General features: G+C 41.4%; 1 protein-coding gene across 1 annotated transcript in view; it reads left to right on the top strand.

Annotated features, from left to right (window-relative positions):
• The window catches only part of LOC144668528 (glutamate dehydrogenase, mitochondrial), a 96,169-nt gene extending 74,812 nt beyond the window's left edge, over positions 1-21,357 (top strand). Inside the window, exons 11-13 of the mRNA XM_078530650.1 lie at positions 4,437-4,528; positions 13,256-13,318; positions 18,873-21,357. Of these exons, the coding sequence (XP_078386776.1) occupies positions 4,437-4,528; positions 13,256-13,318; positions 18,873-18,992 (275 nt within the window). The 3' untranslated portion in view covers positions 18,993-21,357. The remainder of the gene's footprint in view (positions 1-4,436; positions 4,529-13,255; positions 13,319-18,872) is intronic.
• Positions 21,358-25,612: the final 4,255 nt, after the last annotated feature.

Here is a 25,612-nt window from a genome sequence, read left to right as displayed (position 1 = left end):
GTTAGGCATGATCTCCCTATGACAAAGCCATGCTGACTATCCCTGATCATCCCATTCTCAGTTCCTTCGCCTCCGTCGCATCTGTTCTGATGACGCTACCTTCAAAAACAGTTCCTCTGACATGTCCTCCTTCTTCTTTAACCGAGGTTTTCCACCCACGGTCGTTGACAGGGCCCTCAACCGTGTCCGGCCCAGCCCTCACGCCTTCTCCTCCCTCCCAGAAACATGATAGGGTCCCCCTTGTCCTCACTTATCACTCCACCAGCCTCCGCATTCAAAGGATCAGCCTCCGCCATTTCCGCCAACTCCAGCATGATGCCACCACCAAACACATCTTCCCTTCACCCCCCCGGCGGCATTCCGTAGGGATCGTTCCCTCCGGGACACCCTGGTCCACTCCTCCATCACCCCCTACTCCTCAACCCCCACCTATGGCACCTCCCCGTGCCCACGCAGAAGATGCAACACCTGCCCCTTCACTTCCTCTCTCCTCACCGTCCTAGGGCCCAAACACTCCTTTCAAGTGAAGCAGCATTTCACTTGCATTTCCCCTAACTTAGTCCACTGCATTCATTGCTCCCAATGTGGTCTCCGCTACATTGGAGAGACCAAACGCAAACTGGGCGACTGCTTTGCAGAACACCTGCGGTCTGTCCGCAAGAAAGACCCAAACCTCCCTGTCGCTTGCCATTTTAACACTCCACCCTGTTCTCTTGCCCACATGTCTGTCCTTGGCTTGCTGCATTGTTCCCGTGAAGCCCAACGCAAACTGGAGGAACAGCACCTCATCTTCCGACTAGGCACTTTACAGCCTTCCGGGCTGAATATTGAATTCAACAACTTTAGATCTTAAACTCCCTCCCCCCATCCCCACCCCGTTTCTTCCCCCTCCCTTTTGTTTTTTTCAATAATTTATATAGATTTTTCTTGTCCCACCTATTTCCATTATTTTAAAATCTACAACTAATACCTTGTCAATCTTTCCACCCCACCCCCACTAGAGCTGTACCTTGAGTGTCCTGCCATCCATTCTTAATTAGCACATTCTCTTAGATAATATCACCACCTTCAACACCTCTTTGATCCTTTTGTCTGTGACATCTTTTGATTCTCTGCTCTTATCACTGCTTGCTTGTCCCTACAACCACCCCACCCTCAAATTCTCTCCCCCCACCTCACCCCCCACCTTAAACTAGCTTATATTTCACCCCTCTCCTAACTACACTCAGTTCTGTTGAAGGGTCATTGGACTCGAAACGTCAACTCTTTTCTTCTCCACCGATGCTGCCAGACCTGCTGAGTTTTTCCAGGTAATTCTGTTTTTGTTTTTGTCCTGATCAAACCTTGCCTCTCCAAGTGGAGATAGATTACCTCTTTCAGAATTTTCTCCAATAGTTTCCCTACCACTGACGTGAGACTCACTGGTCTGTAGTTCCCTGGCTTATCTCTACAACCCTTCTTAAATAGCGGAACCACATCAGCTGTTCTGCAGTCCTCTGGCACCTCCCCCGTGGCCAGAGAGGAATTAAAAATTTGGGTCAGAGCCCCTGCGATCTCCTCCCTTGCCTCCTTCAGCAGTCTGAGACACAAATCATCCGGACCTGGAGATTTGTCCACTTTTAAGCCTGCCAGCACCTCCAATACCTTGTCAGTCCCGATATCAATTTGCTCAAGAACCTCGCAGTCTCTCTCCCCGAGTTTGATACCTTCATCCTCATTCTCTTGGGTGAAGATGGATGTGAAGTATTCATTCAGCACTCTAGCGATGTCCTCTGGCTCCACGCATGGATTGGCCCCTAATGGGCCCTACTCTTTCCCTGGTTATCCTCTTCCCATTGATATAGAATATCTTGGGATTTTCCCTACTTTTACCAGCCAGAGCTTTCCCATATCCCCTCTTTGCTCTCCTAATTGCTGTAAGCTCCACCCTGCACTTTCCTGTATTCCACTAATGCCTCTGCTGATTTGCTCCCCTTGTACCTGCTAAAAGCCTCTCTTTTCCTTCTCATCGTGTCCTGAATATCTCTGGTCATCCATGGTTCTCTGGGCTTGTTACTCCTTCCTATCACCCTAGAGGGAAAATGTTGAGCCTGTACCCTCCCCATTTCCTTTTTGAATGCCCCCCACTGCTCCCCTGTAGATTTCCCCACATGTAACTGTTCCCAGTCTACCTTGGCCAGATCCTGTCTTATTTTACTAAAACCCGCTTTCCCCCGATCCAAAAGTTTTTTTTGCAACCTGTCTATTTCTTTGTCCATAACAAGCTTAAATTGTACCATGTTGTAGTCGCTATCACAACATAGGGAGTCCTATTGGAAGCACTGTTGTGGAAGGTTGCATCATCGGAACAGATGCAATGGAGAAACAGAGAATGGAATAAGAGTTCTTAAAAAAACTGAGTGAAATAAGGCGTAGTCAAGGTAGCTCAGATTATCTCTGATATTGTTTGAAAGCCTAGCCCCAGAAATAGATGTAGAGGAAGGGAAGGGTCAGAGATGGACCATGTTGAAGGTAAGGGAAGGGTGGAAACTGAAAGCAAAGTTGATTAAATTTTCCAGTTCAGGGCAAGAGTAGGAAATTGCATTAATAGGCATCAATGTACTGGATAAAGAAGCGAAGGAGGGGACCTGGGAGAACTGGAACAATGTCCCACATATCCCACAAAAAGGCAGGCATAGCTAGGATCCTTATAGGATCCCATAGCAACACCTTTTTTTTATTTGGAGGAAGTGAGTGGAATGGAAGAAGTTGCTCAGTGTGAGAACAGGTTCAGTCAGGTGGGGTGTGTGGTGAATGGAGACTGGGTCTCCTCCAAGGAAGAAATCCTGTTAAAGGGATGGAGATATAGAGGGATCAGATATCCATGGGTGGGTCAGAAAACTCAAAACTGTTAGTGATGGAAGGCATCAGAGTTGTGGATGTAAGTGGGAAGAGACTGGACAAAGACGAAAAATAATTGCGATAGGAAGAAATCAGTTCCATGTGGTAAGCACAATCTGGGTTTATCAGGGTAGTCCTGTTTGTGGATCTTGGGAAGGAAGTAAACGCGCATTGGAGACCATGGAGAGAAGATCTCCAGAGAAGATAAGGTCAATGGCAGTCTTTGAAACAATGCCTGAAAAGTTCATTCTAAGTGGTGCTCTGTCTGCAAACAGGGTCCAAAGCGGAGAGTCTGCGACAGGTCATTGCTATTGATTTTTTTTTTTCAACTTGATGAACGATGGTCAACGGCAAAGGCTCATAACAAAAAAACTAGTAGTTGAAATGAAAAGGAGCGACAATGGCAATAAATCTAGAAGTAATGATTCGGTGAAGCCAAGCTTGGGTGACACAAATCACCTGCCGCCCGAGTTCTTATGATTAGCTTGAGCACTGTGGAAGTGGACGTGATTCTTATCCTCCTTTTCCCCTCGACATCCCTGCCAGAAAAATGTCAGAAACAAACTGCTCCTGCTGCCCTGAAGTTTCCATGAGGAATGGTTAATCAGTTCAGACCTTGGGTTAGATTAACTGATCTTTGAATTGCTGGTGCTGAATGGTGCAAGGACACCAAGGAGGAAACTGCGCGATGGAGAACAAGATGGCTAAAATGTGCCCGCATAACGTTTGAACTATTCTTACTGGAAGTTGGGAGTAGAGGGCAGCCAGTCAGTGAGATCTTTTGCTGGCTGGTTTTTATACCAAGAACATAAGAAAGATAGTGCAAGGGTTGAATTTATCAAAGGCTTGTGAAATCTGCTGACTTGTCCCAGTGTCAAAGATTTTGAGTAGAAACAAGATCATTGCCTTGAATGCAATACATAATTGTTCCTCCGCCCATTCCATGGCTCCCCATTCTTCAGTTAATGAAATGCTTCTTTATCCAGATACTTGGCTGTAGGCCCTGTCCATATAGGTAAAATTCTGAAATTGGGGGTGGTGACAATAAGCCCTTGAAGCATGATGGTGGCTGGAATGTTATCACTAGCAAATTACTGAATACCAGATGTTGTGGTTTCTGTTACTTTTGTAGGAACTGTTGATATTGATAATGGATTTGAGAACTGAAGAATAATAGAATTAGATTGAAAGTGTAATGAAATTTAAGCTTTCAGCAGTGTTTGATTTTATTTTATGATAAAATTTATTTTGGGAAGGCTTCAGACACACTGAACTTGTAATACAATTGTCAAAAGCCACCAGCAATTAGGAAGGCCATCAGATGCTTTCTATTGTAAATTGTATGTTTTAATTTGAAAGGTTTTAAAACTGTCTTCACTTCCCCACCGCCGCAAAGTGCTCAAATTTTCTGTGTCTGCTGTCCAACACTGATCTTTCAGCCAACACAGAAGCTTATGGATGGAGGGAGCAATTGCTATCTTGCAGCAGTTCCGCACATTTTCTTATTTGAACTTTGACTCTGCCTAGCCAGTAATCCTGTTCCATTTCCTCCTTAGTGTCTGTCCAGGAAAGTTTGGAGAGGAAGTTTGGCAAGCATGGTGGCACCATACCAGTTGTACCAACAGCAGAATTCCAAGCCAGAATAGCGGTGAGTTTCTTGGACTATTCCTCTTCTTTACCCCAATGCGCAAACCCCTGCTTCCCGCCCCCCCCCCCACCCCCCAATCTCTGAGCCTCCAGCTCTCCAAATCTAACAGACAAATACGCTGATCTGGGTTTATCGCAGAATAGGGCCTAGAAGAGTAAAGTGAAAACAGAAAAATATCGTAATCCTAATGCCAAAGAATATAATCCTGGATCCGATCAGCACAAGGATTTTGACAGAGCAAACGAATGAAAATGGGGCCTTGAAAGATCTCCTTGTTTTTGATACAGCAGATTTTATATTTAATATCTTAAGGATGATGGAAGTTTATGCATTAAAGAGGACTAAAGCTACTCTGACGCTAACCTTGTACTCGGAAATTATTGCTGGCTTAGCAAAACCTGGGTGTAGTAGCAAATTAGATATGCTGAAGGAAAATGTTTGCCCATTTGCATGGGAGAGAATTTGCTAAATTAATCGCACGCAGTTCCTCTATTCCTCTTTAACGAATGGTGATATTCCATGCCTGGGCAGCTGCAGTGGTGGTGTGTGCCACATTCGAGAGGACTGTGGCATATACAGATAACCTACTGATAATGAATTTGGACCTCCCTGAATATGTTGCATCATGCACTATTTAACTGATGATCATTTTCTTTAACATGTTTCAGTTAGCCATACCACATCTGGTTCCTCCAGGAATTAATGCTTCTAGCTTCCTTATTTTGTTTTGGGTGCTGTGCACATTGCTATACAAGTAATTTAATTGTTTATTAATAATTTCCCTTCATTTTTGAGCTTTTTTAGCTGAATATCAAGCAGAGAACAAATAAAGGGTGTAGGCAATTTGTTTGAGTGATGGGAATGCAAGTATTCTCACCTGAATTTTTAGATAAAGACTGCCAAGTGCTAATGGCACAATTTGTATATATTTAAACTCTGTCAGCTCATTCAAAATTAGGGTGTTTCCTTCAAAGCTGGACAGTGAATGTTCCATTTATGGAACATATACAATCCATGTTAACTAGGTGTGGTAACTAGTTATGCAGGCGCTGCGTTTGCAGACAAAAGATGGTTACAGTCCATAAAACCTGACCTTTATTTTTATTCTTTCATGGTGTGTGGGCATCACTAGCAAGGACAGCATTTGTTGCCCATGCCTAATTGCCCTTGAACTGAGTGGCTTGTTCAACAGTTTCAAAGGGCAGTTAAGAGTCAACCACAGCTGTGGGTCTGGAGTCACATATAGGCCAGATTGGGTAAGGATGGCAGATTTCCTTCCTAAAGGATTTTAGTAAACCAGATGGGTTTCTACAACAATCCATAGTTTCGTGGATTCCGTTACTGAAATTAGCTTTCAACTCCAGATTTTTTTAATTGAATTAAATTCTACCAGCTGCCTTAGCGGGCTTTGAACCCATGTCCCCTGAGCATTAGCCTGGACTTCTGGATTACTAGTCCAGTGATATTACCACAATGCCATCCTAATGGCGCAACCAAGATCGAGAGTTTGAGTGGTGTGTCTCAGGAACAACCCCATGTGCTCCTGCACATTGGTACCACATAGCAAAACCTCTCCAGTGTTTTTTTTTTACAAAGAAGGTACATCTCTCCAGCCTGATTACTGGTCCAGTCCACCAGCTGATATTGAATGTAGGAAGGAACCCTGCTGAAATTTTGCCATTTATCCTTTTTAAAAACTAAGTTCCCTTTTTCTACCTTTTTTGTTTCCTGCACTATACCCATCAGAGACCCAAGATCAACTTTGCCAATGTTGGTACTCTTCCCTGGGAATTGAGTCTCACTGGCTGACTTGCTCCATGCTTTGTCATGGTAATTCATTTTAATTTCCATCGTGTGCCCCCACATTGCAGTATTGTTGATCACATTTGATCTGTATCTTAACTCCATCTACCCACCTTGGTTCTGTTAGAAAAAACATTTTTTAATAGAAATCTATTCATCTCAGTTATTACATTTTCAATTGACCTCAATCCTCAATGGTTTTTTTTTTTGAGGAGCTCCAGATTTCCACAATCATTTGAGAAGAAATACTTTCTGACAGCACTCTAAATGGTCTAGCTCTAATTTCAACGTTATTTCAACGTTATATCCCTTGTTCTGAACTTTCCCACTGGAGGAAATAATTTTGCTTTTTTCAAACTTATCAAATCCTTTAATGATCTTCAATACTCTAACCAAATCATCTTTAACACACAGGATTGCAAACCTAGTCAATGGACTCTGTCTTCATAATGTAACCCATTTAACTACTTAGGTTTTGGAATGTGAAGTGTGCAGTGACTAATGCTAGTGTACAGTTCCACAAGCCATTGCTTTTAATTACCAATACTACAATTAGAAAATACTTAATTTTCTATACACGAGGAAATGCAATCTGTACTCATAACTTAACACTTTTAGAACCAAAACGTCAACTCTTGAGTTCATTGCATGTAGAAGGATCAGTGGACTCTTACTAGACCTGTCTGAAATTACTCAACTTCTCTAAAATTCTTCCAAAGTGAAATAAATTGAAATTGTTTATAGTGTTGAACGGAGGGGTGTTGTGGAAGGTGAAAGAGCAAGTCACTGCCTTTTTCCAATAAAACCTATCTCCATTCCATAAGAAATGGCTGAATATAAAAAATGTGCCACGGTCAGGGGGAAAAAAGGGCTACCAAAGTACAGGCCGAAAACCAAATCTCCTATTGTATTGGTAACTTAAGTAGAAGTGGATCATGTTGAGGGGGAGTTTAGATTTGTATTGGGTTAAACATAATGAACAAACAATGAAAATGTTTTAACCAGGCAAATGTATTTTGTACAAGATTTTGGTGCTATACCTGCAAGGGATCTGTAAAATTGACAATAAATTAGACACCTAGCAATTCATTTACCCTGCCCCACTCAAGAATGTTGATAACTAGCAGTACGTGGAATTTCATTGGCATAGGTTTCAAGGTGGAAAATCTGCTATATTGTCCAGGAAGATTGTGAAGTTTAAGCAATATGATTCAGTCCTTAGTCACGCACCCTTTTTTAGCTTTCTACACCCTCCCAACACCACCATTTGAAACAAGTTTTGAAGACCTGTTTTGCTTTGAAAAATTACCTGTTGAGTGACAAATGAATGGAGAGAGACTAAAGAACAGTACAGTACAGAGGCACCTCAGTGTCCTAGTACATGAATCACAAAGTTGGTATGCAGGTGTAGCAAGTGATTAGGAAGGCAAATGAAATGTTGGCATTTATTGTAAGAGGAATTGAGTATAAAAGTAGGAAAGTTTTGCTACAATTGTACAGGATGTTGGTGAGACCATTTCTGAAGTACTGAGTACAGTTTTGGTCTCCAAAATAGGATATAATTGCATTGGAAGCAGTTCAGAGAAGATTCATGTGACTGATTCCTGGGATAAAGAGGTTTATCTTATGAGGAAAGGCTGGGTAGGTTGGGCCTCTATAGCCTTTGGTGCTTAGAAGAATGAGAGGTGATCTTATTGAAACACAAAATTGTAAGGGAACTTGACAGGATGGATGTTGAGAGGATGTTTCCACTTGTGGTGGAGTTTAGAACCAGGGGACACAGTTTAAAAATAAGGGTTCTCCCATTTAAGATGGAGGTAAAGAGAACTATTTTCTGAAGGCTGTTCATCTGTGGAATTATTTTCCCTAGGGAGCAGCAGAGTCTGGGTCATTGAGTATGTTCAAAGCTGAGTTAGATAGATTTTTGATCAGCAAGGGAGTCTAGGGTTATGGGGGGCAGACAGGAAAGTGGAGTTGAGGCCACAATCAGATAAAGCACAATCTTAAATGGTGGAGCAAGCTTGAGGGGCCGAATGGCCTACTAATTCTTGTGCACGACCTACTCCTCCTAATTCTTGTGCACATTTTGGGTGTCTAATTCCAAACAAGAAAAACAACAATGACATGTATTTATATATTAGTTTAATGTTGTAAAACGTGTCGAGGCACTTCATAGGAGTTATTTAAAAAATTTGCCACTGAGCCACACAGATATCAAGACAGATGGTTAAAAGCTTGCTCAAAGAGGTAGGTTTTACGGAGCATCCTCAAGGAAGAAAGAGAGAGACTGAGAGGTTTAGGGAGGGAATTATAAAGCTTAGGGCCTCGACAGCTGAAGGCATGGCTGCCATTGCTGGAACAATTAAAATCGAGGATGCACAAGAGACCAGAATTGGAGGAGCGCAGAAGGTGGGGGGCTGTGGGGCTGGAGGGGGCTACAGAAATAAGGAGGGAAGAAGCTGTGGAGGAATTTGAAAAACAAGAGAATTTTAAAATCACAGCATTGCTTAACGAAGCCAAAATAGCTTAGTGAGTGCAGGTGATGGGTGAATGGGACTTGGTGTGAGTTGTGACACGGGCAGCAGAGTTTGATGACATCAAGTTCACTGAATGGAAGATGGGCGGAGGGTTGACCAGGAGTACATTGAAGTAATCAAATCTAAAGTTAATAACTGAATGGATGTTGTTTTCTGCAGCAGATGAGCTGAGATGGAAGTGAAGTTGGGAATAAATGGGCTTAGTAACAGCGCCGATATGCATTCAGAAGCTTATCTCGGGCACAATTAATGAAACCAAGGTTGCCAAATGGTCTGGTTCAGCTTCAGACAGTTGCCAGGGAAAGGGATGGAGTCGATAGCTAAGCAACAGAATTTGCGACGGAGTCTGAAGACAATGGCATTGGTTTTTCCAAAATTAATTGGAGGACAAACTATCTGACATTTTAGAGACAGTGGAGCTGGTAGTGTTGAGGTAAGGCTGGCTGTTATCAGTGTACATGTCTCTATTTTCTCCCTGTTTATCCTTCCAGTCTGTTTTCATGAGGTTCAAAGCATGTTTTCATGAGGAGGTTCAAAGCAGGATAAGCCTGTGCACATCATCTTGCTAGGTGTCATGCTCAGTGGTAGAGCATGATTTGCACACCAGTGCTTAGAATCCTGTGAACAGTTGTTGTCAAGGTTGTGATTCAAACTTGTATTTCATGTGATGTTCACTCTCACGTCATAAATTTACTTTTCTTGGTCCTTGCATGTTTTGGCATTCAAAATCATAATTCATTCTGGAGTGAACACTTGGGCTCGGTTCCCTTGAATAAAATGTGTTGTAACAATAGTGAAGCCGTCTCCTTGATGAAAGGAAGAGTCAGTTGCCTAGAGGCCAGAGGGAGTGGCAGATCTCCATTATGGCAATAAAGCAGATTTTGAATGTTTCATGCAAGTTTCAACCTAGCACTCAGAGCATACCTGAAGAAACATCAGAAACATGTCAAAGCACGTTTATGCAGTTAGTTACTTTGAACTGCAGGGACTATCATTTTGGCATGTGCCCTGCAGAGTTAACCACCAGTCCAGTGTGCCAATTCTGTGCTCACACGTAATGGGTTAGGTTTCAAATCCAGTAGGTTCTGAGATAGCATGATGCGAAAACTTTGTGAATTCACCATTGAATGAATGTACTAAACTGCAGAGCAGTAAAGGGAAGTGTGCATAATATCTGATCCATGAAACCTGAACCCAGTACACAAGCCATGCAACTGTCATGACTGAGAGGTTGCCATGTAAAAAGCAGTTTTTGTTCCGTCCACCTGCCTGGCTTTGAATGCTCTATGCCCTTTCCTCAGGATGTTTATTGTTTCCATACTGTGTGTTAACTTTCCTGTGAGTCCATTCTAATAATGCTCTGCAATAACCCACGACAATAATACCATTCTCGTTTGACGAAAAGAGCTGGAAAATTGGCAGATGTTTTATTCTTGACATTGGATATGAAATAAAGGCCTGTCATTTGCTAATTTCCACCACTGCCCTTTAGCCTGGTTTGAGAAATTACTATCACTTTGGTGGGTTAAATAGATTTAAATCAACAATGAGTTCTGTATAGGTAGAAGTGCTAACGAGCCTTCCTTTCTCCAGTGATCCTGCGTGACAGACTGCTCCACTTTTGGCTCTGGCTGGAAATAACTTTGGCACATAGTAATGCTTCTCATCATAAATGCTGTTCACATGTTTTGTTTCTATCACCAGCGGCTAATGTTCCTTACAGATACACAAAGCTTTTCAGTTCGAAGTTTGCTTTAACCCTTTTGTAACGCATGACATGTTTGCGCATAACATGTTCGCTGTGTTGATCGAAGGCTGCATTGCCTTTTAATGGGTTGTAGGGAGCTGGTGAGACGTTTAGACTTTCCTCCAGCATTTATAATTAATTTGAAGCAACTTTTATGCTTTGCTCAGAAAAGGAAGTGTCATAAATGTTGGCATTAAAAGCCAAATCTGTGTTACACTTGGATATGTTGCTTTTAATAGGTGTTTTTGCAGTAGCTCTGTTCAGGGCAGGCGTTCCTTATAAATTTGTTATTTCAAAATTACTTTCAATGTAATATACATAAAAAGGAATTACATTTGGGTCATTCTATAAAATATTTTAAGTAGCTCTTCTGTGACCAGACATAATCTAATCTGTAGCTTTAACAGTTCATGTATATAAACTAGGGCGGTGCTTGCCAGACTATTTCCTGCTGTGACCCCATTTTAATGCTTCACACTTGGGACAATTCCAGAGTGAAAATTTGGGGAGGTTGGGGGAAGAGAAAATGTTAGAGTGGGTTTGTATGGGGGGAGATGGGAGGGGGGAGTTGTTGAGTCATTGCTGCCTCAGCTTGTGGCCCCAGTTGCTTGTCCCATGATCCCAATGGGGGGTTGCAACCCACAGTTGGGCAACCCCTGAACTATTGGGTTGTGACAAGCAAAAGTTGGTTTCTTGTTGATTTTTACTTATTGGTCCTCTGTCCTATTTTACCTCACCAAAAGAAGTTTCAAGTCCCACTACCATGAGAAAGGAAAGTTACCCCCTGTTCTACTCTCTCCAGTAAGTTCAGACTAGAAAGTGTGAGAGAACACCCCAAGGCGTCTGATCAGTCAGCATGTCCCTCCTTTTGTATAGTTGCAGTGAAATAAAGCCCTGATTAGATCACAACAGGAATGCTGTGTACAGTTCTAGGCACCATACTTCAGAAAGAAACCCTTGGTCTTGGAAGGAGTGCAATGCATATTCCCCAGAATATTACCACAACACCAAGGGTTAAATTGTGAGGAGATATTGTGTAAATGAAGCATGTGCTCTTTGGAATAGAAGGTGACGTAGTGATTTGTTCTGGGGTTTGTGAGGATTTTGAAAGGAATTGAAAGGGCAGATGGAGAAACTATTTTAACTGGTGGGGAAGTATATAACTTAATCTTAAAATCAAGCTATTCAGGAAAGAAGTTAGGAAACACTTTACACAAAGGATGTGGAAGTGTCGAACTCAAAAAGCAGTAGATGCTAGTTCAATTAATAAATCAAATTTTTGATAGCCAAGGATATTGAGGGGTATGGAGTGAAACCCCATGGATGAAGTAAGATACAGATTAACCATGATCTTATTTAATGATGGAACAGGCTTGAGGGACTGAATGATCTATTCCTATGTTCCTGTGGGAAAGCACTTGACGTCTGCGTGACGCCTTCTGGTGGCAATATGGCTCAGCTCAGTGACTGACCATGTGAGGAGTCAGCCTCAGAGACAATCCACCTTCTGGTAGACATAGACTGCAGGTGTACTGTAGGTCTCTTGAGTTCTGTTGGAGTCTGTAGAATTCACTTACTTTTGTCAAAATAATTTCCAAGAACAAGTGGCTCACTGAAAAATTTGCAGGTTGTTTTTGTATTGATTGCAAGGCAATTCTTTTCTTACTAAATTAGCATAGAACTAGTTACAGTTATAGAAATTCCATGTCCAAATTTGCTTGACATTCCTGAAGATCTGACGAGCTGGAAATGGAGTGAATGCAAACCTTTCTCTTCATACTGGTCACATCCTCAGCCTTACCTGAATGAAAACACTGCACCAGGACTGCAACAATGAATCTTTGAGAGCTGCACTTTCGTTCTTGTCACCTTGTGCACTACAGCAGGGCTGCCATTCTATTGGATAATTAATTGCAATCTTCCTTAAGAGAAGCTCGTTGATCTGCAGCGTAGTAAGGCTTCAGTGCCTCCTGGAGATCATTGTGGGAAAGCATGAAGTGGAGGAAAGTATTGAGTCGTCATGAATTTATGAATAAAATCCAAATCCAAAATCAATTGGGAATAAAATAATTTATAGGAGTAACAAATCCTAACCTTGGAACTGACGTCAGAGGATCCAACTAATGTCGTCAAAGCCCAGGTTTGCTTATTCACAACAGTTTTTTGTATTCCCTGATCATGAGAACAGAAGTAATTTTCTTTGTAACCCAATTTATTTTTTAAATTCTTGCTTTTTTTTTAAAAGCTAGAATTGAAAGCAGAAACCAGATTGTTCTAAATTAAAATGAGTAAAATTTGGGAAAGAAGACGGGACCAAAACTTGAACTACTTTATTTAAGGTGATGTAAAACTTGAGCCCCAGAGATGAGGCAAAAAGTAAAATCATCTTTGAGGCTAGACTATTCCACATGAGGTTTGCCTTCTGTCGCCTTATTTTGAGAGACACGGGGGGTGGGGGGGGGATCTAGATACGGGACTCTGAGAAGATGGGCAATATCCGTTCTAAAGATAACTTGTTCCCTCCAGAACAACAGTATCCTAATTCATTCTTTCAGATTGCATGTTGCACTAAGCTACTTATATATTTTCTCATACAATTGCTATTTTTTTCTAGACTAATGTGCTCCTCTCTCTCCACAGGGTGCCTCTGAGAAGGACATTGTCCATTCTGGACTTGCATATACCATGGAACGCTCAGCAAAGGTATGCAAATAGAGAAATAAGTTGTGCAAAGGAAGGTAGAATAGCCCATTTGGGAATCTGTGCAATGTTTACACTCGGTGATCTAAATTCTGTGCTACCATAAGAGGTTTAAACTACCAATATTACCTTGTGCAGCATGGAATTTCAGGGGATTTTAACCCTGCCTTTTCTCCACGAGACCTCGAGTTCCATATCTGACTTAGAAAAGAACAGACCTTGCATTTATATAGTGTCTTTCATGCCCTCAAGGCACTCCGAAAACTTCACAGCTAATGACAAACTTTTTAGTGCATAATCACTGCTAAGAAAGTGTGGCAGCTGATTTGCATACTGCAAGGTCCCTCAAATAACAGAGCTAAATAATCCAATCTGTTTTAGTGGCATTGGTTGAAGGACCAGTGTTGCCCAGGAGACAGAAATTATTTCCCTTCTCCTTTTCAAATCTCATCTTGAGATCTATTGTATATACCTGAACTGGAATATGGTGCTTTGGTAACATAGAATTAGAGATTCCACAGCACACAAACAAACCATGCAGCCCAACCAGTCAGTTGGCGTATGTGCTGCAATCGAAGCACCTCCCGCCTTTTCTCATCCAACTTTGAGCATGACCCTCCATTCCATTCTTCCTAATATACTTACCTAGCTTCCCCTTAAATGCATCTGTTGTATTCACCTCAACTACTCTGTGGCAATGAATTCCACATTCTAACCACATTCTAGGCAAAGAAGCTGCTTCTGAATTCCCTATTTAATTTTTTTGGTGATGTCTTGTCTATTAATGGCCTCTAGTTTTCCTCTTCCCCATAAATGGCAGCATGCATTCTGTCTACTCTATCAAAACCTTTCATAATGTTAAAGACCTCTATTAAGTCAGCTTTCTCTTCAGAGAAAGGAGATCCAGTGTGTTCATCCTCTCCTGATAGTATACCCCCACATTTCTGATATCATCCTTGTAAACCTTTTTTGCACCCCGTTCTATGTCTCCATATCCAGTTTATAATATGGTAACTGTAGTCCAAATGTAGTCTAACCAAGGTTCAATACATGTTCAGTGTAATGTCAAATTTTCTATCCCTCTTGTGCTTGGCTTGCTTTTTTTTATGGCATTATTGACCTGTGTCACTACTTTTAGTGATCTGTGTATTTGTACTCCCAGATCTTTGTTCCTCCACCCCATTTTGATTCTTTTCCAAGTACTGGAATATGTTTCTTCATTTTCTCATCAAAATGTCATACTTACCTGTATTGAAATTTATTTTGGCGATTATTTGTCCATTCTGAAAATGTATTAATGTTGTCTTGTAATTTGCTGCAGTCCTCCTCCGTATTGTGTTTTGATTCCAAGGTCTAAATTGTTCCTATAAATTATTTGTTACAATCCCTATAGAGACCGATAACTTTTTAAAAAATATTTGTTTCCATTGACTGACTGGATCACACAGCAAGGCTTCAAGTTTTTAAGACTTTTACTGGAATAAAAGCAACATTGACTAAATGCAATTTAGTAGGCAACTTATACTCTAAACTACAGAGAAAGTCCCTCATTTAGTGTTAAACATGATTAAGAACTCTGCATCATGGTTATACTTTACACTGTCCCTTAGTGGAAACTTCATTCTCCAGGAACCAGTCCCAAGTTATTCTCAGCTCCTGAGGACTTGCCTCCTTTCTTTTCCCAACTGGGTAACTTCTAACCCCAGAACAGACTTCCTCTGTGAGGATTACACTGGAGATTTCTTCTATCTAGCCCAAGCAAGGCAAATCTTCCAGCCTCCTTTTAAATCCACAGGAACTCAGTCTATTCAGTATGAGCTGCCACCGTGTTCTGCAGAGTGAACAATAGAGTCAGTATTTTCTCTGCTCAAGTGCAGGACTGGCTGCCTGTATCTCCTGCCCTGTGCTCTCAGCTGCAGACTGACATGTGTCTGAGTTCAGGGATATCTTAGCAACCCTGTAACCCAATACTACAATGGCGACAATGACTTTTCCCTTGCCAAAGTTTGTCTCTATGGCAACATGAATTGCATGGACCTTGTATCCAGATAGAAATGCTAATTAGCTATCCTCTAGACCCCCAGCTCTATTTTATCTTGGAATTAAGCAGACAGTTTGAAGTATAACCATTTATAAAACTTGACATTCCTAACACCTCCCTATGAGACTTGGAGACTAATAAATCTAGCCACAGTTGGCACAACTGCTCTTGCCATTGTCTATAGGTGTGAACATTTTGCATCATCTTCCCCTTTAACCACCAAGCCACCCAGGCTTCTAGAGTAAAATTCAAAGCATGTCACATGACCCCCTTCATTCCTCCATTTTACCTTGGAGTCCCAAAACATAACCTTAATAATATTTTATTCGTAACATTATGAACAACACTGATCCCCGCATTAGTCCTCATGGAGCTACACTTTCCACCTTCTGTCATCCTGAACTAGCTGTCCTTTACTCCTACTCTCTGCTTGCAGGCAGCTAGCTGCCCATTCATTTCATCACATCTCATTAAGCATGTTACTTGAAAGTTGGGACCTCCATCAATGCAGCACTCCTTCAGTATTGCACTTAAGTCTCTTAATTGGGGCTTAATTCATAACCAACTGGCTCAGAGGCACAAATGCTATCATTATGCCAGCTCTCCCTTATGCCCCTTAGCTGAGGCACACACAGGGGTATGTGCCACAATACAGCAAATGATGCAGCATATGGGTGTGGTGACAAATTATACTCGGGCTATTCATGCAAGTCTAACAAACTTCTTTTATGTAATAGTGTGAGAAACACTGGGTTGAATAGTGATTTCAGACATTGCATAACGCCCTTGCCTCTGGCGGTATGACTCTTGGTGTTTAGTATTGCATTCACCAAAGTACCTGTCTCTCCCGGTAATTTGCATAGAATAATAATTGGTCCCACAAGACATGATTTTCTGCTTCATAATTTTAAAATTAGCTCATGACCTGCTTTTAAATAGATGGCTTTTTGTCTTCCATCTGTTAAACTTCACTGTATTTCAGAGGGAATGCTGCACTACCAATTAATTATTTTTTGGATGAGAGATTAAATTGAGGCCCTATTTACCCTCCTGATGTCCTAGGCAGTATTTATCCCTAAACAGTCTCCGCTAAATCAGATTATTTATCATTTATTTATTTGCTGTTTGTAGAACGTTGTACACAAATTGATTGTTGCCCTTTCTACATTGCAACAGTGGCTACACAAAGTATTAACTTGGCTGTGAAGCACTTTGGAACATTCTGAAACCCTATAAATTACTATATAATTCCAAGTTTTCTTAACATAGAACTGCACCCAGTTTTAGATTAAACAGATAGATCTCCTGAATTATGTTTCTGTACATTTCTGGCCAGCACACATCTGTTGTCTTTTTTTAATAAAAAGACAGTATATATTTCTTCCACTTCTGCACCTTAATATCTGAGAGCTGTTTCCCTAATCCTGTCTTTCCAGTGGGGAACCACATTCTTGGGGATTGCAAATTTGAAAATGGTAGTTATGCTGTTAGTAGTTTCTGACCAGTGCTCCCTCCAGAACCATGAGAGTAGGAATAGGAGTTAATACTGGAGTCATTAGGTATAAGACCATAAGACATGGGCCAATCGGCCCATCAAGTCTGCTGCGCCATGGCTGACATAATCCTCAATTCCACTTTCCTGCCTTTTCCCCCTTGATTTCCTTACTGATTAAAAATATGTCTATCTCAGCCTTGAATATACTTAACGACCCAGCCTCTACAGCCCTCTATGGTAAAGAACTCCACAGATTCACCATGCTCTGAGAGAAGAAATTCCTCATCTCTGTCTTAAATGGGTGACCCCTTACTCTGAGATTATGCCCTCTGGTCCTAGGCTCTCCCACAAGGAGAAACAACCTCTCAGCATCTACCCTGTCAAGGCCCCTAAGAAACTTATGTTTCAATAAGGCCGCCTCTCATTCTTCTAAACTCCAATGAGTACAGGTCCAACCTACCCAACCTCTCCTCATAAGAAAATACCTTTTTGAGCCTGCTAATGAATTTTCATCAAACCAAATGCCACAAGTGAATGCATGATCCTCCATTTGCATACAACCTGACTTGTTTAAGAATGTAACAACCCCACTGTTACCCTGAAATTTGGTTGACATAGAATTCCAAGCAATTTCCACCAAGATAAAGGACAAGATTCTGGAACACTCAGTGCATCCAAACTGTGACTCGAGTCAGCATGTCAAATCTTGCCTCCTATCAGATTCTGGGTAAAGCTCTTCCTGCACTGTCAGTACTATCTCCTAAAACATAAGTGTCACAGGCTTTCCGTACCCTGTGAATCTCCAGTGTGTTGCCTCCTGCAGTCTGCTCGATTTCTGATTAGTTTTAAAAATTGTGCTCCTTACACGTGTTTGCCTTTCCTAGGTCTGTTCTCAGTACTGCTTCCTCACAAAATAGAAATCGAGAGACTCAACTTCAAACAGTTAATTTGTATTGGCTTAAGATAGAATGCTTTTTATTACACTCTTTTGAATCTAGCTTCCCATTGAAAGTAGGGAAATGACTAAGCATTTGTTTCATTATTATGTGACCTGCTGCTTCTTGAGTTTAGTCATCCATGCCTTATAAACCCTTTAGACAAAGAGTTACATTCCCAACACTGGGGGATGGTGCTTCCACAGCAGCCCACAAGGCTGCACCAACTGAGTCTGCTTGTCTGGGATTTGCCCTACCATTAGCAGAGACTACTCAAACATAAATAACACATTTTGATGGCACCGGCCATTTTGATGGCCTCCTTGCACTAAATTTGTGAAAGGATTGAGTTACTTGACAAGGTATTGAAAACAGCCAGCAAACTGTAAACTTGGCATGCCCTCCTGTCCGCCCAGTGTTGCTGAGGACAAATTAGAGTGCTTCATGAAGCCTGATTTGTTTAAAGATCATGTGACTCTTCCAAATCACCCATGGCTGTTAATCATCAAACGTTGAGCTATTCAAATTTTTAGCGGAAATGTTTGCTCTGTAGAAAGACCCCTCTGTTCAGTACTGAGAGCTTTGTGCTGGTAAATGGCTACTTGTAAAACAAGGCCAGTTCTGTCTTGCAGCATCTTTCCTTTTGCTGAAATCTCTTGCAACTGTTTTCTACTATAAATTGGTATTTGACTGTGGAAAGCAAAGTGCAATCAAAAACCTTTTCTTAAAAAAAAAATAGATCTCTCGCACTTGGAGAAAAATCGTCTGTCGTCTCTTCTCCCTCCAATTTTATTTGGCCCTCTGCCAATATCCTTGTACATGCACAAGTCACTGGGCAGTGAGCTGGGCCCTTGGCAGGCAGAGGTGGTGCAGCTATTTGGACATCAGGGTGCAAGTAGGATTAGGGTCAGCTGTTGTGGCTTTCAATTTGAATAATCTGTTTTGGGGTGGGCATTTAGAGTGGTTAGTAGAGTGACGTGCCAGGGGAATGCCAGAGCTGTAGAACTGTACCCCAATGAGAATGAAAAGAGTCTAAATTAAGTATGCATGCATTCTTTCATAATTTTATTTTTCCCTCCATTATAGCAAATCATGCGCACAGGGATGAAGTATAACCTGGGCCTGGATTTGAGAACAGCTGCCTACGTCAACGCTATCGAGAAAGTTTTCAAGGTGTATAACGAGGCTGGCCTGACCTTCACATAGAGTGGGCACCATCCGTCCTTTTCAAACCCTCTCTTGCCCTTTTCCCAGCCAGACATATCAAACGTTTACATATAATAGAATATTATTTTCCTTTTTACTTTTTAAACCATTGGAACACTAATTCTACAATAGAAGCTGCCAGAATTAGTCAATAGGTTGAAGAACTAATGTAACCCACAAGTCAAAATTAAGGCTTACAGAAAATCTTATGATCTCGCACTGCTGGCAGGTGGGAGCCATGTTACATTTACTTGAAGGGAGGAGCTTTTCACTGTGTTGCATCCAATTTGTGGTCCCTAGCTCACAAACCCTTAGTTTCATTAAATTGACATACACTCTCATTGAGGGAGATTCTGGAAACCTGTTTGCCATCTGGGGGTATGATACTTCAGCATATTTGACCCCTCAATCCTCAAACAGAATGGGTTTCACCAAGGGATTGCCATTTGTCTTCACTGAGTCTGACTGTTCCAAATGTCTACAAGTTATCTGTAGCACACTTGACAAAATTGTATCATTTAGGGTCCTGATATGCACATAGCAAAAAAGAACAATATTGCCTAAGGACGGTTAAATCTTAATAAGCTGCACCAGAGTGTTTTTTTAATTGATAAACTATAATTCGCATTTGACCGGAGTTATTTTTTATGGTTCATTGATCCTGCTGTAAAATTCACCTGTGGAAGTCAGGATCAGGCTCTACTGTGATGCCGGTCATGGTACAATAGCTGACTGAAGCTTGCTGAGGAGACTTGCATATGAAGAGTGACAACTTGGACAAGTGCAGGCTGTCGGCAGGAGTCACTAACTTCAGGGGAATGAGTTGGAGGGGTAGATATCCTTAAGGTAGCACACCTACGCAGTGATAACTGGTGATGGTTGGAGCTCTGTTTACTTAAAGTGCATCTAACTTGCATCAGAGAATGCCATCAAGCCAAGTGCAAACAGGGCAACCTTGTAAAAAGTGGAGATGACTAAAGAATACATGGAAGAGAGGATGAGAGGGTTTGCAGACATGCATGGAAAAATAATTTCTAGAGTAAAGCTTACTTTTTCCTGCCTGCGATGTTTTTCATTTCCTTTGTCAATCCATTTGTTTAGCAAATATGCCACTGTGGTTCATACCAGATTTTTATTATAGCACAGTGGTTTCAGAAGAACAATGGAGCAGTGCAGTTGGGGGCCCTGTGTTCCTGAGTAATCAGCCACATCAGTGGAGGCCCTTAGTGCAGTTTTATATTGGGAGCTATATGGGTATTGCCCTAACATTGGGAGGGGGAGGGTGGGGTGCAGAAAACAGAAATTAAAACTGGCAATCATGACTTTCAAATAACTTGTGCAGCTGCATTTTTTTTTAATTAATGCTACGGAATACACCCTCCATTGTGAACAGGGCAGAACACCCAAAACACAAAAGCAACTTTTACTAGTAAAACTCTCATTGATCTCCATTTTTTTAAAAGGCACTTTTCTCTACTAGGTAGAATTTCCATTTAAAACTGCAGAGTCTGAGGATGTAACTTTTTCAATTTATATTTATGTTTAAAACTGTTTTTTGCATGTTTCCTGTGTGCATGACTCCCTCACTTTGTGCAGCAATTAGGACAGTGAGGACATTGAATTCTGTAAGCCTTATTGGAAACTTACTGCTATCTGTCTTCAAAGTTCCCTTCAATCCTGCCTCAAACACTTTGAACAGGTGTAAAAATTGATGATTTAAAAAAAAATGTAATCCCTTTATTAGAGTATGGTAAACCATCTGTATGGTAATCCCTGTAGAGTGGCTTCAAGTCTTCAGCTTGAGTATAAGCAAGTAAAGTCATAAAGACATGGCACCTTCTAGTTGACTTGAACTACATGGGAGTGTCCAATGTAGCACCCTGTATTACAATGATGTTTTTGCAGATTACACAGGCAAACCAGTGTAGCATCTGATCTTGTAAATTTGCCTGTTAGATTTGTGACAATGCACTTTTCACAGTAGTAACCAGAGTGCTTTGAGCTGCTCGGATCTATTTGACAAGATTGGTAGCTCAAAAACTGCAGGATACTGGTAATGACGCCAAACCCTGCGGAGGTTTTGTGGCAAATTTCTTCCCCCTGTCTATCTCATGAGGCCTTGGTAAATGTTCAGAATGAAATTGCATATGACAAAGGGACACTGGAAGAATGTTTCATATTACTGTAAGATTAAGCATGTCAGGTTTGTCAGCTTTTGGCATTGGCCCTTGGTGCAATGAAATGCCAGATGAACCTTTTTTAAAACAGCAGTCTTGTTCTTTTCTATATTCTTTGTAATTGCATGAGGGTGAATTGACAGATTATTAAACTTTTGACATTTCAGAAGCATGTTGATGCATTATCACTAAGTTCTCATGCATTAATCCTCCCTCTTCCTTGGTGACATTGTGCTGAAGTTATTAGTGCTATCCATTTTCTCCATTTACGGCCCACTGTTATAAAGTCATTGGTTGTCGAGCATTTTTGGGTCAGTCTTCACCATCAAACAATTTTGAACCAGGTTCAACCAAATACTCAGGTATATAACTTTAAAAACGGTTAATTCAAGTTTGGGGGAAGCACACAAATAATTGGCAGAGGGACTTAGTAGCTTTTTATTTTTAAAAAGATAACAACTTTAGTTGAAGACAAATGGAATACTTTCTAAGGGTGTTCTATTCAGTTAAGAGCAACCCAAGGGCTAAGTGTGAGACAAACCTGAGATGGACTAATAAGACAATATGAAAAATCAGTGAAACTCCAACTCTAGGGAGCAAGATTAGAAAAAACAGACTTCCAACCCATTTTTTTTCAAAAAGGGCAGCTGAAGGGGCAGAGAGAGATGGAAATAAGTCCCATTGTAGATGCCAAATGGGATAATAAATTATTTCCGCAAATTGTCAAGAGAATCAAGATCTCTTAAGCATGTAAACTTGATTTAAAGGATAAAGAAATATTTAACATATTAAAAGCATTACTGCCTTGAAGTATTCATTAAAGAAGCCTAGGTGGTTTTGGAATCTTTTGGTTATATATTTAGGATAGACCTAAACTAGCTTAAAGGGCTCAAAACCAGAAAATTCCCAAGAATGAGGTTGAAGGTGCTAATTGAGACTAAAGTGCAATAATCATCAGGAGTGATGATTTCTCAGAACTTATTTGGTCTCTTCTGCTGTAGAGGCTCAATCAGGTAGCACACTACTCCCAGAATGTAATAAGGCCACTTGGCATTGCAGCTGCAAAAAAACGCAGCAATTTGAGAATTTGCACAATTAGTGTGAATTTGGGACATTGGTTGCCGTACCTATGTTCTGCCACTCCTCCACCCCAATGCCATGTGATTAGGTTATTGTCAACGTGCTCCTTGTGCTGCTGAAATGATTGGATGCACTCACTCCCTTCCCATCCTCAGCCTCTTCGGTGCCAGGAAACTGGAGACAAACATTTACAGAGATAACAGAGGAAAGAAAGACCAGGGTCTAAATTAATCCCAGTAATTTGATTGTATGAATGTTTGCACCAAATTGCTCACCACTATGTAATGACCTTGTCTAATTGGCAACAAAACAGGTGAATAATTGGGTTGCTTCAAAATTCAACTGTTTTTCATTTTGAAAATTGAATATTAACATGGAGTTTCTGTACCCGTTTCTCTTCCTCCAACCCCAGTATATATATCTCTCTCTCTCGGCGTAATATACTTAAGTTTATAGAACTCGAAATTAATGTGGCGGTAAATGTGTAACCAGAAAGCTGTTTTTCATTTTTTTAACAGCTCAATGTAAATTTTACCTCAATAAAGCATTTGAAATTTGGCTTGCTTTTCAAAGTCATTTGAAGAAAATCTGCTGAACAGAAAATGCTGGAAGCTAAAGAAAAATATTCCATGGTATAGCTACCTGAACAGTACATGTTGAAAACTCATACACATTGTCCATATTCAAACTTCACAATCCAAATTCATCTGAGTCATCGCTGTGGGCTGTCTATTGAAAAATGTGTTGATGGGGAAAAATTGAGAAGAAGCCAAGCTAGAGAGAAAAGTGATGGCAAGGACTGGTTAACACTGGAGGAGATTAAGACATTGAGAGTGAGAAGAAGAAAAGTAGAGGGAAAAGAATATTGGTGGAGTGAAGATGGAAAGTAAAATAGAGAAGTGGAGGAGGAGAGTGCAGTTTGTTCTTTATCAAAAGAAGGATCCTAGACCCCACCTCTCTAGGTTAGTTGGGACAGGAAGGGATATGGGGAATAGCTTGGTAAAGTGAAGTTCAGGTAGCAAACCAGCCACTATCTTAATGAATGGTAGAGCAGGCTCAAGGGCCTTACCACAGGCTTCATAATTCACTGAAAGATAAGTTGAATGATGTATGTGTTGCAGTTCTGCTGCAGCCACATTGTCATTTAGAATGAGGTAAACTACACAAACTCTTTCCCGTGTTCCGAACTCATTGGATAGGCCTATTGACCTACCCTAACTGATTTGACAGATGAAAACACTTTAAAGCACTTTTAACAAGTATTTCATGCAGTATAATTTAAGTATTATTACAGCAGTATAATTTCTGTATTATTACAGAAGTATAGAGCTCCACCCCGCCAATCAAGGATCTCCCCCCATTTCCCACATTCTGCTTTCAACTCTTCACCCCCACCCCAGAACTATGATGAGGATCCTCCTTGTCCTCTCCTGACACCTCACCAACCTCCACATTCAGCACAATATATCTACCATTTTTTTGCCACCTCCAACCTGATGCCACCACCAAACACCTTCCCCCTCCCCTTTCCACATTCAGCAGGGAACATTCCCACCACAACACCCGGCTTCACTTTTTAATCACAGACCACCCACTCCTCTTTGCCTAGCAAGTGCAAAAAATGGAATATGTTCTCTTTAACCTCCTCCCTTCTCTGTCCAAGGCCCCATATAGACTTCCAAGTGAAACTGATCTATTTAGCCTACTGAATTAAAGTAGTACATTTGCTGCTCACAATGCAGTCTCTTCTACATTAGGGAGACCAAACACAGACTGGGTGGTTACTTTGCAGAACACCAGTTCAACTTGCAAGCATGACACCCAAGCTTCTGGCCACCTGTCAGTTTATGCCCTGCTCCAACTTTGACCTTGGGCTCCTACGCTGTTCCAATGACGATAGTTTGATGGTCATCATTGCTGAGGCTAAATGTTAGTAATAATTCTGCATTCTGATCAACACCCCCTACAGGCACATCCTTTGTTTCTTTACTGTGCTATCACCCCTTTTTGCTTCACTGCGTCATCCCTTTTGTCATTTAATCTCTCCTGCCTTACACCCTATCACAGGCCTTCCATTTTGTTCTTTCCTCACCTGCTCCCCACCTCCTTTCTGTACCTCTGTGCTTGCTTTAAAACCTATTACCTCTCTCACCTTTTCAGGTTCTGGTGAAAGGTCATTGACCTGAAACGTTAACTCTGTTTTTCTCTCCACAGATGCTGCCAGAACTCTGTATTTCCAGTGTTTTTCTATTTTTACTCCCCACCCTCGTGTTTCTTAAATGGCTATAGCAGACCTCAGCTGCAACAGAGGTTGAGCATGTTAGAACTGGCTTTGAAGTCCCTGGACTATGAATAGGTCAAGTCAACAAGGGCTTTGATAAACAGGCCAAGCTCAACTCAAACTCTAAAATCCCCAAATGTTATATTGTTGTTAGGTGGCACGATAAATTCAGTGGTGTAGAATCCATTCCTACAATACCAATGAACAGCTACAATCCAATACGTTTTGTGAGCAAACCAGCAAGGTTCAAGGGTTTATATACATGTCAGTGACACCACTTTCTTCACAAGAAGGTAAGCATTACAAAATAAAATAGTAAAACCGCTAACAAGAATACTGCATTCAAATAAAAACAAAATGCTGTGGATGTTGGAGATCTGAAATGAAAAGTGTTTTGAGCCCAATATGACTCTGCAAGCGAGATAGAAATATGATGGGTTTTATGCTGTTGTAAAAGGTGGGGGGGCGGGGTCAGGGGTCAGGTAGAACAAAAGGGAAATTAGAATGTTGGAGGGATTAAGGGCTGGATTTCCATCCTCGTAGCAGGATTCGGAAAATTCCCAGCTTGGCCCACCCACTTCAGGAGAAAGTAGCAGGAGGATGGGGTTTTCATTCTGGGCTAGGGGGAGGAGGGAGCTCAGTCTGCAGTCAGGCCAGCTGACCTGGGAGAATGTTTGGAGGCTGGTTAAAAGGCCCACCTCAATGCTGTGGGACTTCAATCCAGTTATAATAAAAACAGGCCCTCCAGTCTTCACCCCTCTTACTCCCACACACACACCTGTGCCACCTTTCCCCCCACCACCCACTCCCTATGGTCCTTCATGCTCCCATGCCAAGGTATGCTCCCAACCAATGCCTATGGCCCTCCATGCCAAGCTGTGGTGCTTCCATGCCCATTCACCCACTATACACTATAGAACCAAGGAACCCTATAGTAGGATGTGTCAGGAAAGGTTTTTCAGAAAGTCATTCATTGATAATACCCCACTTTAAAAAAAAACACCTATTTACTACAGGCCAATGAAGGGTCTAGATGATTGACATTTTTAAAGTATGGATAGTAGAAACTGCAAGCACTTGAA

Source organism: Cetorhinus maximus, chromosome 27 (assembly GCF_964194155.1).
Source record: "Cetorhinus maximus chromosome 27, sCetMax3.hap1.1, whole genome shotgun sequence".
NCBI classification, from domain to species: Eukaryota; Metazoa; Chordata; class Chondrichthyes; order Lamniformes; family Cetorhinidae; genus Cetorhinus; species Cetorhinus maximus.
This window is presented reverse-complemented; position numbering and strand designations above follow the sequence as displayed.